General features: G+C 36.9%; 1 protein-coding gene across 1 annotated transcript in view; it reads left to right on the top strand.

Annotated features, from left to right (window-relative positions):
- LOC126251412 (kinesin heavy chain) overlaps positions 1–15,648 on the top strand; it is an 85,786-nt gene extending 70,138 nt beyond the window's left edge. The window contains exons 16-19 of the mRNA XM_049951823.1: positions 3,066–3,254; positions 4,348–4,483; positions 5,184–5,339; positions 11,664–15,648. Of these exons, the coding sequence (XP_049807780.1) occupies positions 3,066–3,254; positions 4,348–4,483; positions 5,184–5,339; positions 11,664–11,680 (498 nt within the window). The 3' untranslated portion in view covers positions 11,681–15,648. The remainder of the gene's footprint in view (positions 1–3,065; positions 3,255–4,347; positions 4,484–5,183; positions 5,340–11,663) is intronic.
- The last annotated feature ends 1,589 nt before the right edge of the window (positions 15,649–17,237 follow it).

The raw sequence follows: 17,237 nt of genomic DNA, 5'->3' as shown, positions 1-17,237 counted from the left end.
TTCTTACTTACAGATTGATGCTGATAATTCAGAACTATGGGAGGGGTACTGCTCCTTGGGTAGCTTTATACAAACTACTGTGCCCTTTTATTACTCTGTACACCACTGCACCTAAATACTAGCTGAATACACTTTGGTATATTTCTATCACAGTAAGCAATTTTCAAGTATAGAAGAAAGCATAGATTATCGGTTGTGCGCAAAGTATATAATAAATTAGCGTCCTGTAGCATTAACTACATACCATATTGTTAGACTTTCCACATCTTACCTTTAATGGTCGTGTGCTTCTCATTGGTGAATTTTTCATTGTCCTGTTTTACTTTCTCACACAGTCCTTTAACCAGATTTTCTGCCAGCCACTGTTAGTGTTATATGTCTCCTTCTCTAGCAGGGAAAGTGTGTCTGCTGTTCCATGAAGTGTCTTTATATGTCTCATGTTTGTGATCACTTGTGGTGCAAATGAAATGTTCTATGATTCATCAATTATTCCACAATCACTGCTACTCAAAGCATTACCAGGAACTGTTACTAGCTACAGTATCAGCTATTTGATATTAGTTTTCATCATTTTACAGCAAGCGAAAATACAGTTAAACCCCACTTTTACACTTTGCAAGGGACTTCAAAAAAAAAAAAAGATGCGGGGAAAATGTGGGAAATGTTTTAACCTGTAAAAGTTATGTATAGATAACCCCCTTGCATTTTTGCACCTATGTACATTTATCTAATAAAGGTTTATTGAATGAAAACCATTGATGTAACTGGAACTGATAACTGTCTGGGAAGCAGAAATGTCGGATTTAATTTCATAATGTTAATTGACATTTTGGAAAGCCTGCAGTTGTCATTCATTATTGAAATAATGAAACACAGCACCAGTTATGTACTTTTTCATACTTAGCATGACACATTTCGAGAATTTTTTTCTCATTGTCAAGTGCAAATATTTACATAAGTGTTTTGTGTGGTGTATTCATATGTGTTGTTCTGCATCACTTGCACTGTAGTCATCTTTTGAGGCTATCAGGAACTGTGTCCCATCAGTTATGTAGAAAACCACACACGCAAATTATCACGCACATTGTTTGTGTAAAATCACAAAAAATACATACTTAAATACTGCACTTGACAATGAGGATAGATTCTCTGACGTGTTTTGCTCAGGATGAAAAAATACACAATTGGTGCTGTTTTTAAACCAAAAACGTTTGAGCAGCACAAAGTGAGTGAAGGTGTCAACTAGCGCTACAAATGACCAAACAATGAAACGTGCTAAATATGGTTCGACAAAGGTGTTACGAAGATCACAACAATCACAAAACTGCACTTATGCGGTAGAGACAGTTTGGAAATGGTTGTGATTTGTCACAATATCTTTATTCGACCAAACCTAATTACTCCCATCAGCCTCCACGCCAAGTAGCACTCGGCAGTGGCAGGAGATATGGCATGATTTGTTCCAGCTTTTACAAATTTACCAGTCAAATTCACTGAGTAGAGTGCCCTGGTGTCAAGAAACTTAATCATGTATGTTTGTAAATACTACTTGATGACAAACATCATGCCATCGTCATTTTATGTCAGTTTTTTCTCCACAAACATTTTTTCATGAAGTGTAAATCGCAGGATGATTTTGAATTTCTTGAAGCAAAATCGGGTGCGCATTAACATTGTGGACATAGGAAACTGCACAGGAGTGATAAAAAAATGTCGTAAACGGCGAGAAAATGTTAATTCCTGGAACATAAAAGTGGGGTTATACTGTAGAAATCTTTGGGCTCATAGGATAAAAGAGAAGTTCAGGAAGCTTGCAGTTTGAGAATTATCATCACAGGTGAACTCCTGTCAGATTTAAATACCATTATAGGTGTAAATTTCTTAGGTTTTACAAGCACTGATCAAATTGGGTATGTTTCTGTTTGTAATTGCATATAAGGTTTATGAGTCCATGTTGATCAACAATGCAAAATATCTATCCCATCTAATTTGTCAGTTCACACATAAATTAAATATATCTGCTCTTCATAAGGTATAGTTTTTGGTGCTGTTAGTTTTTGAGGTACCTGCTGCTGTATAGCGTAAATATCCTAGTTGTTTCATGTCACGGTAACAAAGTACGTATGAGAAAAGCCTATAACAATAGGATTCAGAAAATTAATGTCTAAATTTCAGCTTGTAAGAAAACATGTAATGTCATAGTTATCTAACTATGCACCATTATTTGTTTGATCTAATACTATGTAATTCATCTTTCACAATTCATGTAAGCTTGGGTGTTCCTCTGTCAGTGCAAAAGCTTTATACTCATCCTCCTCTTCTCCCACCAAACAGTTTATCGGAGAATCAAATGAGAGGGAATTTCAAAAATGTTACGTATGGCTGCTCCAAACATTAAATCAGCCATTTTCATATTATAGCTCAAGCAAAGGCATTGCGTGCCTAGCAAAGAATCTGCCAAGTTGTACATAAGAAGGAAATACTTGTGTGTTCTGACAAACAAAAATAGAAAACTAAATACATTCCAAGACAATTTGTATTATTAACTTCAGACAAGGAATGAAAGATAACAGAAAAGGTCCCCAGAACATATTGCAGAAAAATTAGTTCCAAAATGCACTAGTGTATTTGTAGACACTTTTTCTTTTGCTCTATTATTATTATTATTATTATTATTATTATTATCATCATCATCATCATCATCACATTGTGTGCTAGAACAATGAGTAATTAAAAATTCTGTGATCAAATATTTTGTATAAAATTAGAGAGATAGTTTCAAAAATATGTTTGCATATATACTTACAGCTGTTATGTACATGTGTAAAAAAATGGTTAAAAAGTTAGAATATGCTTTTTCATGAAATAATTCAGATTCGTGGTATAGGAATTTGTTTGAAGTTGGCTATCATAGTGACAGGTTTCTTCAAATAATCTTCTGGCATTTTGCTCTATCTTCTTAGTAATTTTGAACCAGGTTATGTGTGCCCCTATGATGTAATCTTTCTGTGATTTATCATATATTAGTGTTTTGTGACTAGTAAATATTGTTCTTTTCTCTGTAGTCTGCAAATGCTGAAGACAATGAAGATGATGGTGGTTCACTTGCACAGAAACAGAAGATCAGTTTCCTTGAAAACAATCTTGATCAACTTACAAAAGTACATAAGCAGCTTGTGAGGGATAATGCTGACCTGCGGTGTGAACTTCCTAAATTGGAAAAGAGGCTACGTGCTACTATGGAAAGAGTTAAGGTACTGTATATTCATTTTAGTATCTTTCGATTAGGTATTGTGGTAGAATGGGTCCCAAGTGTAGCTCCTCTTCAGTTTATTAGTTTCTTCTCAAGTTCACACAACTTTTGTTTCTTCTTTCAGCCAAGTGTAATCTGTGTACAGATATAATGGGCACCTCACAATTTTCTTTGAGAAGAAACTGTAAAATACTGGAAAATTAATTAAAAGGCAGAATGCTGAAGAAAGAAAAAAATCTTTTTAGTTGAATGATAATTTTTATATTGTTTGTTCCTTATGAAGGGAAAATGTTATGTTGAATAAAATTAATGCCAACATTGTGGTTCTGTCATTTAGCTTTAATTCATCTGATAGTCGGCTAGCCACATCATGTTAAGTAGTTCCTTGGAATATTGCGGCTCTTCCTCATATTTACAAAGTAACTGGTCCATTGTCTTCCCTTAAGCTCTATGTAATGGAATAACTTTAAGTAAATACAGTCCTGCAGGTAAATGAAGTTTGTTTAGAACTTCTTAATTTCATGTTTTTTAATTGATTAGAAGAGAAGACTGTTTCATTAGCTTCAGTAATTGAGGTAATTTCTGACCACTTAACTGATATATATTGATAGAGATACAGACCATCAAACATATTAAATAGTTTTTTTTTATTCATTTTAAACCCTCTGACATGACTAAATTTCAGCTAACTTTAAACGAAATATTTTGGTTTCAGACTATATGACACGATAGTGTAACAGTATTATGAAAACGGCTTCAGTTGCCAAAGACTGACCTCTGCTTCTTCTGCTGTTTTTTTAGAAAAATTTTATATTTGTGAAATTTAGGACAACATATCGTCATCTGCAGTAAGAAATTTCATAGATAGGTTTCTTTCCAGGGACTGTCATCCAGTCTGTTTTCCTCATCAGCTTTCCGTTTATGGGGTTTGAATGACTGTATACCTAAACAATGTTTTCACAAATTTTATAAATCCATGAAGAAAATTATTTGTTATAAAGTATTGTTGCTCAGTGTACTTGAACGACTATGCAGCCATTACAGCTTCACTTAGTAGCTGGTGGGAGTAATCTTAATAAATTAATTACTTGCAGGCACTAGAATCTGCACTGAAGGATGCTAAGGAAGGTGCTATGAAGGACCGCAAGAGGTACCAGTACGAGGTTGACCGTATAAAGGAAGCCGTTCGTCAGAAGAACTTGGCAAGACGCGGACCCAGTGCCCAGATTGGTATGTCTCGTTTGAAGGTTCATATAACTTAGTTGATGCATAACTGGTGGAAATAAAAATGGAAGCTAAATGATAAATTATGTACATCATAATTGATTTCTTGTGACTGTTTCCATTGGTGTTAGGAACACACATGACAGCTTCACTCACTCGGATTTCTTACTTAATTTTTCATTTGTCGTGTCATTTTATCAGATCTTATATTTTCACATACTGATGTAGAAAATGCCGCACAGGCTTGGATTATACGATGCCATCTACTTTCTTTACTCATGGATTGTATCAAGCCTTTCCTTAACTTTGTGTTTGGAAAGTTAATACTCCTTGTTGTGCTGTATGAGCAACTCATTGGAGTGCATTAAAAACAAAGTAAATGGTGTTCGGTGTTTAAGAACGAAAATATGAATATGTTCCACAAAACACAAACACTTGCATCTTCTGTAGTGCGCTGGATTCTTTATGTATTTGTTCATTTTGAAGAATAAGTAAAATACTAAGAACATTGTTATATCAATAGACTCACATTAAAGGAATGTGCCTGTAGCAGTATAACTACTTGTATTTATAAGAAATATGAGGAAATTTATTTTCAGATTAATTAATCCTGAACAGTGGTTCTTTTGAAAGCATTTAAATTCACTGTAGAACTTATTAATTTTTTATTCATGTATCGTAATATAGAATATTTCCATTATTACAGCAAAACCAATTCGTGCTGGTCAGCATCATACACATCTTAGTGGTAACCCAGCTGCTATTCGAGGAGGCGGTGTTGTACAGGGTTCACCACTTACAAGACTCATTAATGACGATGAGATGCGCAAGAAGAAAGCAGTTATGGCTGGTGGCTACAGAGGTGAGTATTTGACATTCTGTTCTTTCCCTCCTTTGCCACCTGCCCAATCCTGTCATCATCCCCTTCCCCCTCCCTCTCCCCATCCCTACCACCTTCTCTCTTGTTCAGCAGAGCAGCATCTGTCTGAGGTGGAAACTTTTCTTCACTCAGAAGTCACAGAAACTTTTACTCACTCAGAAGTCCCAGGACATCATTTCTTGATGTGGAACACATTATGTAAACCGCAGACCTGCCTAACAGAGACGGATATATCGATGCAGTTAGACCTTAAAAAACAACTTTGATAACACAAAATCAGATGTTTTAAAGTGGTCAGTAAAATGGTGTGCATCATGTACATAGTAATCATTGCAGGTTAATATAAAGTGTTAAGCATTTTGATTTTATGCTTACAAACATACTGCAGTAAGTGCATAATATTTGGTGCTCTGAGACATTGTTAATTTCCTAATGAGACTCTTGAGTGTCACTACATAAATTAGAAGCAAAGGTAACAACTCGTCAATTAGTTGAGGTGTTGAGTTCTCGAAAGACAAATAGACAAGACTGAAAATTTAGGATGACCTGAAAACTACCATTTTCAATGCACACGTACGCGCCCATACGACACACACACTCACACACTTCACTATATTGTGTTGGCTAAATATACTGTGCTGGCAACACAGTTTTGCCAACACAGTTTTGCCAGAAAGAAAAAAGGAGTCGAGGAGGAGAGAGTGGGTTGAAGAAGGGTGGCTGGGTGGGGGCAAAAAGTATGAGAGATTGGAATGTGGGTGAGAAAGGCAGTAGATGCTCAGAATTGGAATGCAACATGGGCATCAGTCGTGGTAATGACTCTGAGGAGTGAGTTGGGAAGGGTTAACAAAACAGAGGAAGGCGAGACTGCAGGGGAAATGCTGTGGTTGCAGGGTGAGTGAAGTTAATTTCCTTTGGGAGGGTTGAGGTGAGTGTGGAGCAGAGAGCTAGTTGCAACCGGGGCCCTGAAGGTTATGGGAACAAAAGATGTGTTGCAAGGACAACTCCCAGATACATAGTTAAGTTAAGCTGTTGTTGAGAAGGAGCACCCATATGGCACAGGCTATGAAGCAGTATTGTAATTGAGTATGTTGTATTAAACAGCTTGTTCTACCACTGGATGGTCAGCTCTGTGGTCTTGGCCAAAGTTCTTGGCAATGGCCATTCACCAGATAGATAGCTGGTAAGAGCACAGCAAGCAATAAAGGAAACAAAAGAAAAGTTTGGAGTAGGTATTAAAATCCATGGAGAAGAAATTGAAACCTTGAGGTTTGCTGATGACATTGTAATTCTGTCAGAGACAGCAAAGGACTTGGAAGAGCAGTTGAACGGAATGGACAGTGTCTTGAAAGGAGGGTATAAGATGAACATCAACAAAAGCAAAATGAGGATAATGGAGTGTAGTCAAATTAAGTCAGGTGATGCTGAGGGAATTAGATTAGGAAATGAGACGCTTAAAGTAGTAAATGAGTTTTGCTATTTGGGGAGAAAAATAACTGATGACGGTCGAAGTAGAGAGAATATAAAATGTAGACTGGCAATGGCAAGGAAAGCGTTTCTGAAGAAGAGAAATTTGTTAACATCGAGTATAGATTTAAATTTCAGGAAGTCATTTCTGAAAGTATTTGTATGGAGTGTAGCCATCTATGGAAGTGAAACATGTACGATAAATAGTTTGGACAAGAAGAGAATAGAAGCTTTCAAAATGTGGTGCTACAGAAGAATGCTGAAGATTAGATGGGTAGATCACATAACTAATGAGAAGGTATTGAATAGAATTGTGGAGAAGAGGAGCTTGTGGCACAACTTGACTAGAAGAAGGGATCGGTTGGTAGGACATGTTTTGAGGCATCAAGGGATCACAAATTTAGTACTGGAGGGCAGCGTGGAGGGTAAAAATCGTAGAGGGAGACCAAGAGATGAATACACTAAGCAGATTCAGAAGGATGTAGGCTGCAGTACGTACTGGGAGATGAAGCAGCTTGCACAGGATAGAGTAGCATGGAGAGCTGCATCAAACCAATCTCAGGACTGAAGACCACAACAACAAGAGCACAGTTAGAGGTCATAAATCATTTGCACATTAATATGATGATAACCTGATTTGAAATGCACATAATATAATTTCTGTTGTGTCAGACTAATTTTACAGATGTATTATTAAAAGTATTTATTTGAATGATGAATGAAATGTTGCTGTTTCTACATTAAATTATCTTCCATTGCAATATCATGTTGTCTAAAGTGAAACTGTAATAATGACATATAATTAAACTGTAAATGGCTTGTCAAATTATGCTGAATGATACTGATGTATGCCTTCGGTAGTCATAAGTTTTTAATATTTGCTATCAACAGAAAAGGTTTATTTTTTTTAATAGCTATTTCATGCCAGATATCTTTATGTAATATTTATAAAATTTTGAGAGCCAGTACTTCTCTCCAGGAAACAGAAATTTCAGTGCTGCCATTACACAGCCGGTAGCGTGAGGAACTGCACCTCCTACATATTTACTATGTGGTACATCTATGTAGGCTTGAATAATGAGAATATTGAAAAGGGACAGTTGCGACTCACCTTATAGTGGAGATGCTGAGTCGCAGATAGGCACAACTAGAAGACTGCCAGACAAAGCTTTTGGCCAAGCAGGCCCTCTGATGCTAGCAGACAATGCCAAAGTGGCTGATCTGCTGATAGGTTTTGCCCACAAAGGTGGTTGCTATTCATCCCTTCAAGGTAAGGCTTTTTGGCGTCATTGACCGCCTGAGAGGTTGGTGGGGCATCCCTCCCCTGCTGCCCCCGACCCCCTCAAGGACCCTTGGCAGCCCTTGCTTGGTGGCAGAGCCTGGCCTCTACCCTTTCCACATCAATACAAGGGTGGTTGAAACATTCTCGGAATGGAATAAAGAAATAACTTGCATCACTGAAACTTTATTTTCCAATATAGTCTTCTTATAGATTAATGCACTTGGTCCAGCGATGTTCCAGTGCCTTGATCCCATCGTGAAATTGAGTTTCCTCCTGGCCTGTTTCATTTCTAATTCTTCAGTTAAACTGTGATATACGCTTTCAGATGACATCTGGCAAGCATGAGCAATTTGACGCACTTTTTAATCGGCACTCCTCTGTGACTATTTTGGGCACTTTTGCAATGATTTCTGGAGTAGTGACACAGCTTGGCCTACCACTGTGCAGATCATCATCTAAGCTCTCCCAACCATTTGTCATTTGTCCACTTGCCAACAGTTGAATATGAAGGAGCAAAGTCCCCCAGTGTAGCCTGGAAATCGACATGAATGTTCTTCGCTTTCATACCTTTCTTTATGAAGTACGTAATCACTAGAAAGAGCTTTTCACTCTGCAGTGGAGTGTTCGCTGATATGAAACTTCCTGGAAGATTAAAACTGTGAAGTTTGGAAGGTAGGTGACGAGGTACTGGCAGAATTGAAGCTGTGAGGACGGGTCGTGCTTGGGTAGCTCAGTTCGTAGACCACTTGCCCGCGAAAGGCAAAGGTCCCAAATTAGAGTCTCAGTCCGACACACTACTTAATCGCTGCTAAGTGCCCCCCCCCCCCCCCCCCCCCTCAATCTTCGCAAATCACTACACGGGAACAGCAACAGAGCCACATCACTGCCACAGCTATCTTCCAAGAGGACTGACGTGGTTCTTGGTTTTAATGCCTTGTCATGAATGATCCTTTAATGACTTGTCTGTGCTGTCTTTTTCTGGGTTTTTTTTCTGTGTTTTTTTATTATTTTAGTTACACTTAGGAGTTCCAGGCTTTGTCTTTCGCCTCCTTCCTGTGATAACCACTACTGGTTTGCCACTTAACGGATGATTGTCGTACAGATGACAAAATGGTAGATATACAAATAGACGACAGAGGGATAGAGAAACAATTAAAATCGCTCAAAACAGGAAAGGCTGCTGGACTTGCTGGGATACCAGTTCGATTTTACACAGAGTACGCGAAGGAACTTGCCCTCCTTCTTGCAGCGGTGTACCGTAGGTCTCTAGAAGAGCGTAGTGTTCCAGAGGATTGGAAAAGGGCACAGGTCATTCCCGTTTTCAAGAGGGTACGTCGAACAGATGTGCAGAACTATAGACCTATATCTCTAACGTCGATCAGTTGTAGAATTTTGTAACACGTATTATGTTAGAGTACAATGTCTTTTCTGGAGACTAGAAATCTACTCTGTAGGAATCACCATGGGTTTCGAAAAAGACGGTCGTGTGAAACCCAGTTTGCGTTATTCGTCCACGAGACTCAGAGGGCCATAGACACGGGTTCCCAGGTAGATGCCGTGTTTCTTGACTTCCGCAAGGCGTTTGATACAGTTGCCCACAGTCGTTTAATGAACAAAGTAAGAGCATATGGACTATCAGACCAATTGTGTGATTGGATTGAAGAGTTCCTAGATAACAGAACGCAGCATGTCATTCTCAATGGAGAGAAGTCTTCCGAAGTAAGAGTGATTTCAGGTGTGCCGCAGGGGAGTGTCATAGGACCGTTGCTATTCACAATATACATAAATGACCTTGTGGATGACATCGGAAGATCACTGAGGCTTTTTGCAGGTGATGCTGTGGTGTATCGAGAGGCTGTAACAATGGAAAATTGTACTAAAATGCAGGAGGATTTGCAACGAATTGACGCATGGTGCAGGGAATGGCAATTGAATCTCAATTTAGACAAGTGTAATGTGCTGCGAATACATAGTAAGATAGATCCCTTATCATTTAGCTACAAAATAGCAGGTCAGCAACTGGAAGCGGTTAATTCAATAAGTTATCTGGGAGTACGCATTAGGAGTGATTTAAAATAGAATGATATAAAGTTGGTCGTTGGTAAAGCAGATGCCAGACTGAAATTCATTGGAAGAATCCTAAGGAAATGCAATCTGAAAACAAAGGAAGTAGGTTACAGTACTCTTGTTCGCCCACTGCTTGAATACTGCTCAGCAGTGTGGGATCCGTACCAGATAGGGTTGATAAAAGAGATAGAGAAGATCCAACGGAGAGCAGCGCGCTTCGTTACAGGATCATTTAGTAATCGCGAAAGCATTACAGAGATGATAGATAAACTCCAGTGGAAGACTCTGCAGAAGAGACGCTCAGTAGCTCGGTACAGGCTTTTGTTAAAGTTTCGACAACATACCTTCACCGAAGAGACAAGCAGTATATTGCTCCCTCCTACGTATATCTCGCTAAGAGACCATAAGGATAAAATCAGAGAGATTAGAGCCCACACAGAGGCATACTGACAATCCTCCTTTCCACGAACAATACAAGACTGGAATAGAAGGGAGAACCGAAAGAGGTACTCAAGGTACCCTCCGCCACACACCGTCAGGTGGCTTGTGGAGTATGGATGTAGATGTAGGGACTGATGACCATGCAATTTAGTCACTTTCACTCCAAACCAACGAACCATCATTAGAAAACACACACACACACACACACACACACACACACACACACACACACACACACGAGACCATAGTCTCTGACTGACATGGCCGGAGACTGTGCTCGTGTGTGTGTGTGTGTGTGTGTGTGTGTGTGAGAGAGAGAGAGAGAGAGAGAGAGAGAGAGAGAGAGAGAGAGAGAGAGAGAGAGAGAGTGAGTGAGTGTTGCGTTTGCGCACATGCATGCGTGTGTTGTCTATTCTGATGAAGGACTATTTGGCCAAAAGCTTTATTTGACAGTCTTTTAGTTGTGCCCATCTGCAACTCAGCATCTGAACTATATGGTGAGTAGTAACTATCCTTTTCAATGTTGTTATTGTTCCAACCTGGATTTTCCATTATATGTAGGTTTAAACCTGTCTTACTGCCTGTGGACAGCACCACATATCTGACAAGAACACTGCACGAGGCCTTTTTAATTGACGAGAGCAGCTACATGCTGCGGCTTTCATGTGCTTTGGGTGTGGTTTGCCATGTATTTAACATCTTCTGTATCAGACACTGCACAATGTTTCTCAAATTCTGTCCATGATGGTTTCCTGCTGGGGTATGTGTACACGTGATGTCCTATGTGCTTAACACCATATTTTGCCAGCAAATGTGAAGATGCCTTGCATAAGGCGAAACACGTCAGTGGAGGATAAATAAAATAAAAATCCAGTTTTTCAACTAAAGCTGTTTGTTCTTTCATACTTTTCTGTGTGTGTATTGGCAGTAGTGAAAATTTGCTTTCTACAGAAGTACTGGCCAGTAGTTCTGTCCCATTCTTTCATGTAATATTCTAGTGTTTTCATATTTTTTACTGTTTTGTAAGTATTTTCTTTAATTTTTTCCAGAAATGAATGAGAGCTGAACAGCTAATCATTGTGGTGCTGTAGAAGAAAATTAGGATTTAATTAATTCCTGACATGACTCAATAATATTAATGGACAGTATCAATCACCGAAATATGTAATACGCAAATGTTGTAACAAGTAACCAGTACTTCTTTAATTCTTCGGTGCTTATGTAAAAGAAGAGGTCATCAGCATTTTATTTCTTTGTTCACCAGTTTCATTGATGAGCATAAATCAGTTCACGTTGTACATTTGTTTTGTTATTCATGATGCTGCAAGAATCAAAGCAGCAAGGTGGCTGTAAGCAAATCATGAAACACATTGTTCCTGGTGCATAGGTTGCTGGTGTTGTGGTTTCATTGGTGTACAACATGAACTAATGCTGTACTGTGCAGTATAAATGGGAAAGTATTAGCAAAATGACATTCTTTTTTTAAAAAAAAAAATTGGTTGGTTAGTATTTCTGTAATATTTATGCAGTGTCAATTTACAGCTATGCTTTTTTTGTGGCTTTCGTGCAACCAAAGAGTAGGGAAAAGAGCTGTAATGGGGTTGTGTGCAAATTTGAAGTGGGAATGTTTGCACTACAGCTGTAGAAGACTATAAAAATATCTTGCCATGTATATTATGCTGCATTTTATTTAATGCAATATGTCACCCAAGTGATCCATCAATTCTTTCCTTTGTGACGAGGATGTGCCTATAGATTTTATATGCAAACATGTAAATAGTGATATTTTAAATCTCTTGAAGCCACAGTTTTCAGCTGATTGTAAGATGCTTCATGGCGTTTCAAAAACTAATTTAACATTTACACATTCCTCATTATGAAAGCTGTCAGTTTGAAGATAAAGACAAAAGTTCCAAACTAGTCAGTATCCATCAAATTAAAAGTGCATTTAAAATGTGACTTCAGCTTGTTCTTTGTCATAGCTGTAATTATTAAAACTTGTATGATTAATATGGTTTTGTTTTTAATGCAGTGGCCACGCTGTTTGAGATTCTTGGCATTTGTCGTTAGTGCTGACAGCCCCACTTCATTTTATATTCCTGTACTACCAAGTTCTTTAAGTGTTAGGAGAGGGCAGTTGTGTAATTAAAAGATGTTTCCATTTTGTTCCTGGCTTTTTTAAGCAGAAAAAAGCAAATTAATTCATTAACTGTAGGTGTAATGTTAGATCAGTATAGCAGCCACACATCAATACTATTCTCAGTAGATGATGTAGTCATTTGTTTCCCCCAGCTACACAAAAATTTATTATTTTTACTTCTTAGAAAAACATTAAGTATAGGGATGGATTGAAATTCCACAAGCCTCACTTTGGTTCAGCATGGCATTCATAAGAATGTCCAAGTAAGCTGCAGAGAACTGTTTATTAGCTCCCATTTGTGGGTAGCAGGCTACATCTGGAACAGAAGGCTGGCTTAGATGTATGCTAAGCTTGGATAAGCACTTCTGTAAGGGCTAAGTTGTGACTGGGGATAGGTATTGTGGAATGCAATATGTTGTGCAGCTAAAGTTTGTTTGTGTTACTGTGCATCTGTCTCCTGGTTTGGGCCAATAGTACTATCTTTTTATTATGTCCCTCACAGAAGTGTACCTAAAAGCTTTTGCAGCAGTTTTGGAGATATAAGCCATTCAGTAATTCACCAGTTTGTCATAGATTTGAACTCCAGAAATATTTCCTTTGTATGTACATTCCAACTGTGAGAAAAACATCTTAAGCCAGTTCCACGCGCATAATTTGTAGCACACTATTTGATGAACAAAACTTACAGATATGTTTGTGAATGCGCACTTCTGTTTCTAGGTCTATCAAAACACCATTGCTGTAAATTTTTGACAAACATAACTTTATTTTATTCAGTACTGTTATAAGATTATACAAAATAGTATTTATTTATGATTTGGTAATATATTTATTTAAAGTGTTTTTTTTCCTTCAGAGTGTTATTTATCGGACTAATTGTTATTTATTATTCTGAGCAGCTTTGGACTTAATTTCTGACACAATTTCATATATGCAGTTAAAATTTAGAATTAATTTTTTGTTGTATATTTCAGAAAAGTGATCTCAGTAATGGCCAACATTACTATCTTTGAGGTAAACCAGTATACTGTTCTCAAGTATTGTAATGTTATGTTTAAGAAGTATATTGGGGTTGTCATAATCACACTGTTGTTGTATCTGCAGAGTCCCTTGAATCTTTCAAACTTTTCAGACCATTCCCCTTCAATCATCTTTTACAAGGTGTATAACAGATACCATCATCAGACAGTTGTCATCATCTGAAATTTTCACATTCAGGAATTCAGTTAATACTGTCTAAAATAAGCCATTTCAAGCAACAGGCCATGAGGAAATTGTTTATAGCTCAAATTGTTAATTTTTTGTCATATTTATTTTCATTTGTAGTGATTTCCTCAATGATGGGTTGTTTGAAACTTTTTAACAGAAGGAAAAATATTTCATGTGTCAGCCAGTTTATATTTGGAATATTTGAGATCACATGTTACTGAAATGCTTAGGATTAAATTGTCAGTGAACTAATTTCATTCAGTCAAGAAAGTCCTGTTGTTTATTACAGGTCTTGTTAAACGTAATTAATATGCAGATATTCTTAAAAAGGTCTAGTCTTGTGAGCGAACAACTATTAAGGAAATCATCAGCATCTATTTTCATCAATTGTTACAAGCTGCATTGCTGCTGGTACATTAATAAGGCCCATTGGAGCAGATGATGAAATCTTCCCATTTTTAATTAGATGTTTTAATGACCCACTAGTTGGTTGTGCTGTTGGTGTGCATACAGCTATGCAATATTTTGGTTTGTGTTAGTATTTTAGGTAATTACATCAAAGTCTACGTACTATCTTCACAACTGGGTTGTGGGATACATTACATTGCAATACTTTAGCTATGAGGTATTAGTGATTATTGTGCTTTATTTATGTTATTAGTGTAATCTCATATAGTTTGTGATATGTTCTTAATTTATTGTGCAAATAACCTTTCTTGGTTGTCCCGGGGAAGGATTTACTGTATATAAACACTATGATCTTGAAGCTGTATCTTTGTTGAGAACCTTCCGGTGTGCTTTATGCAGAATGTTATGCAATACATTTTTTATTTTCTAAAAAGAAATGTATGGCTGAGTTGTGCTGTAATTTTCTTATGCGTTTTTACATGGAATGTGTGATGTATATCTACAAATACATCATTGATTTATATATATTTTGTTTGATCAGGTGTAAAATAAATTGTTTATGCATTGAAGACTTATAGGTGTCTTACTATAAAATGCACGATGAAATTCGAAATTGTTTTATTAATTTATTATTGAGAAGTTGACATATTGCTGCATGTGTGTACCCGTGGAATTATTTATGAGCTGGAATGTGTAAATGGTAAATGTTTAACTGTGCTGTTTGTGTGATTTATTTGTACTGAGAACCTGCAATAAGCTTTACTACTCATGGCATTGTTTATTATTTAGGACGCACATTGTGCTTCCATTACACAAGATACACATGTGCAGGGTTGCCAACAAAATTGTGCACTGTTTTTAATGGAATGTAATGAAGATTTCAATTCAAAAATATTGTTTTTCACTTGAAACTGATAAATTATGTCCATTAAATCTAAAGCTTCACTGTAATGTTATAAGTTAGTGCATTTCAAAAATAAATGTGTAGTGATCAAGAAATGTGCAATTTAAGTTGACTAAATATATGAATTTAGTAAAAATTAATATCTTGTCAGTCTGTGGCTGACTTGCTGACTGTGTTTCAACAGAAACATTATAACTGGCTTAATTGGTACTTAGATTTTTAAAAAGACTCCTGCATTAACTTGTGACTTCTGTTTATTGCTTCCCCTTTTCAAATGATTTGTAATTTTAATAAAATGTATTTTTGCCATTAATTTGTGTAAAAAAAATGTATCAGTGGAACTTTTTATTAAAAAAAAAGGAAATTATGACCATTGCATTGTTGATATGGTGTGAACTTCATTTGGGTACTGTAAGTCCTTGAAAAAGAGGTGGGGAAAATATTCATTTAGAGCAACAGATGAAATCACAATTCATTTTCCTTGTATTTTGCTCTTCTCCCTCAAATTTTGAAATCAAAGGCAATTAACTTGGCTTTAATTGCACAAGATATTGGTTATTCAGGTATTGGCATCACAGGGATCCATATGAATCTGTTTCCACAGAACGACAGCTATTAAATAAAACAGTATCGTTATTGAAAATTTAGTATCGCATAATTGACTGTGCCGATACTGTATTTTTTAATAAGTGCTGTCATTGGTGTCCATTACTGTGAGCGGGACATTTTCAGTCCAAGGGCGAAATACACCAAAGGAAAGTGGTTATAGTAAACACAACAGTCTAAAGGCAGAAGTGCTATCAAAGTAAATTTTTAATGCTCAGAACACAGCACGCACACACACCTCTCTTTGTATGTGCCACTAGCATTAGAATTTTTGTCTAAGCTTTCACTGATCTCTGCAGAAGATAGGCTTTGTGATTTACCTGAAAATTTTGTTAGTGTTTGGCATTCGTATTATTTACAGAAACACAGATTCTGAACTTCACTCATAGTTTATCCTGGTGACTGTGCGACATTAATTCTGGATTCAACCAAAGTACATTGACTCTCATAGCTCGAGTGCCCTCTGTTGGCTGACATGAGTCTGCCTTGGATTTTGAACATTCACAGTATAAATTATTATTCACTAATAGACCACCTCATGACTACTGTCCTAAGCACTTTCTCAGTCGAGCATTTTGCATATATCACATTTAATATATCTTAGCAGTGTAACACCATGCCACTTTGGCTTCAAGTGTGTGTGGTACTCAAGCTACATCTCACCCAACTGATGTTTGCTAGGGATTCGTCTAGTTTGCTTCATGGTCCATATAATTACTAAAGCAAAAACTCTCACCACTATTGCAATAAAATTAATCAATCAATGGATAGATAAAGAATAAACAAATAAATCTTAGGATGTACTGCAAGCTACAATAATTTTATAAGAGATTTGTTGCTACAAGTGACTGGCAGCAGTTAGAAAATTATTAAATTAATTGTATAATATTCTAGATAACACACAAGGAAAAAATTAAAAGCAGTTTTGTAAGTAAAGGAAAAGTTGTTTCTTTGTTATCTGAGCAACGGATAGGAATAAATGAAAGAACAGAGGGAAATGTTTTTATATGTACTGGGGATCAAAGAATGTCTGGTTTGATACTGATTGATAATTCCATTAATGGAATGAGCCTCAAGTTGCAGGTGGTTTTTTTTTTAAATCAGAGTACTCCTCTCCTGGTCTTACATTCTTGTTGTTCTCTCTTGGTTCTTGTACTATTGTGCATTACCCACCTTTCCCTATAGCTTTAAACTATTGTCACAAAAATTTCGAATGTCTTGTATCATTTTTTTCTAAGCTGGCTAATCCTATAAAAGTGACTTGATTTCTGTCTGTCTTATCAAGTTCAACATTATAAGTGCTTCTGTGGCCCCTTACCTTTTTCTGAAGTCAAACTGATTGTCATCTAGCAGATC

The sequence above is a fragment of the Schistocerca nitens genome, chromosome 4 (genome assembly GCF_023898315.1).
Source record: "Schistocerca nitens isolate TAMUIC-IGC-003100 chromosome 4, iqSchNite1.1, whole genome shotgun sequence".
In the NCBI taxonomy this organism is placed as follows: Eukaryota; Metazoa; Arthropoda; class Insecta; order Orthoptera; family Acrididae; genus Schistocerca; species Schistocerca nitens.
The sequence above is the reverse complement of the archived record's forward strand: the minus strand, read 5'-3'. Positions and strand labels throughout refer to the sequence as shown.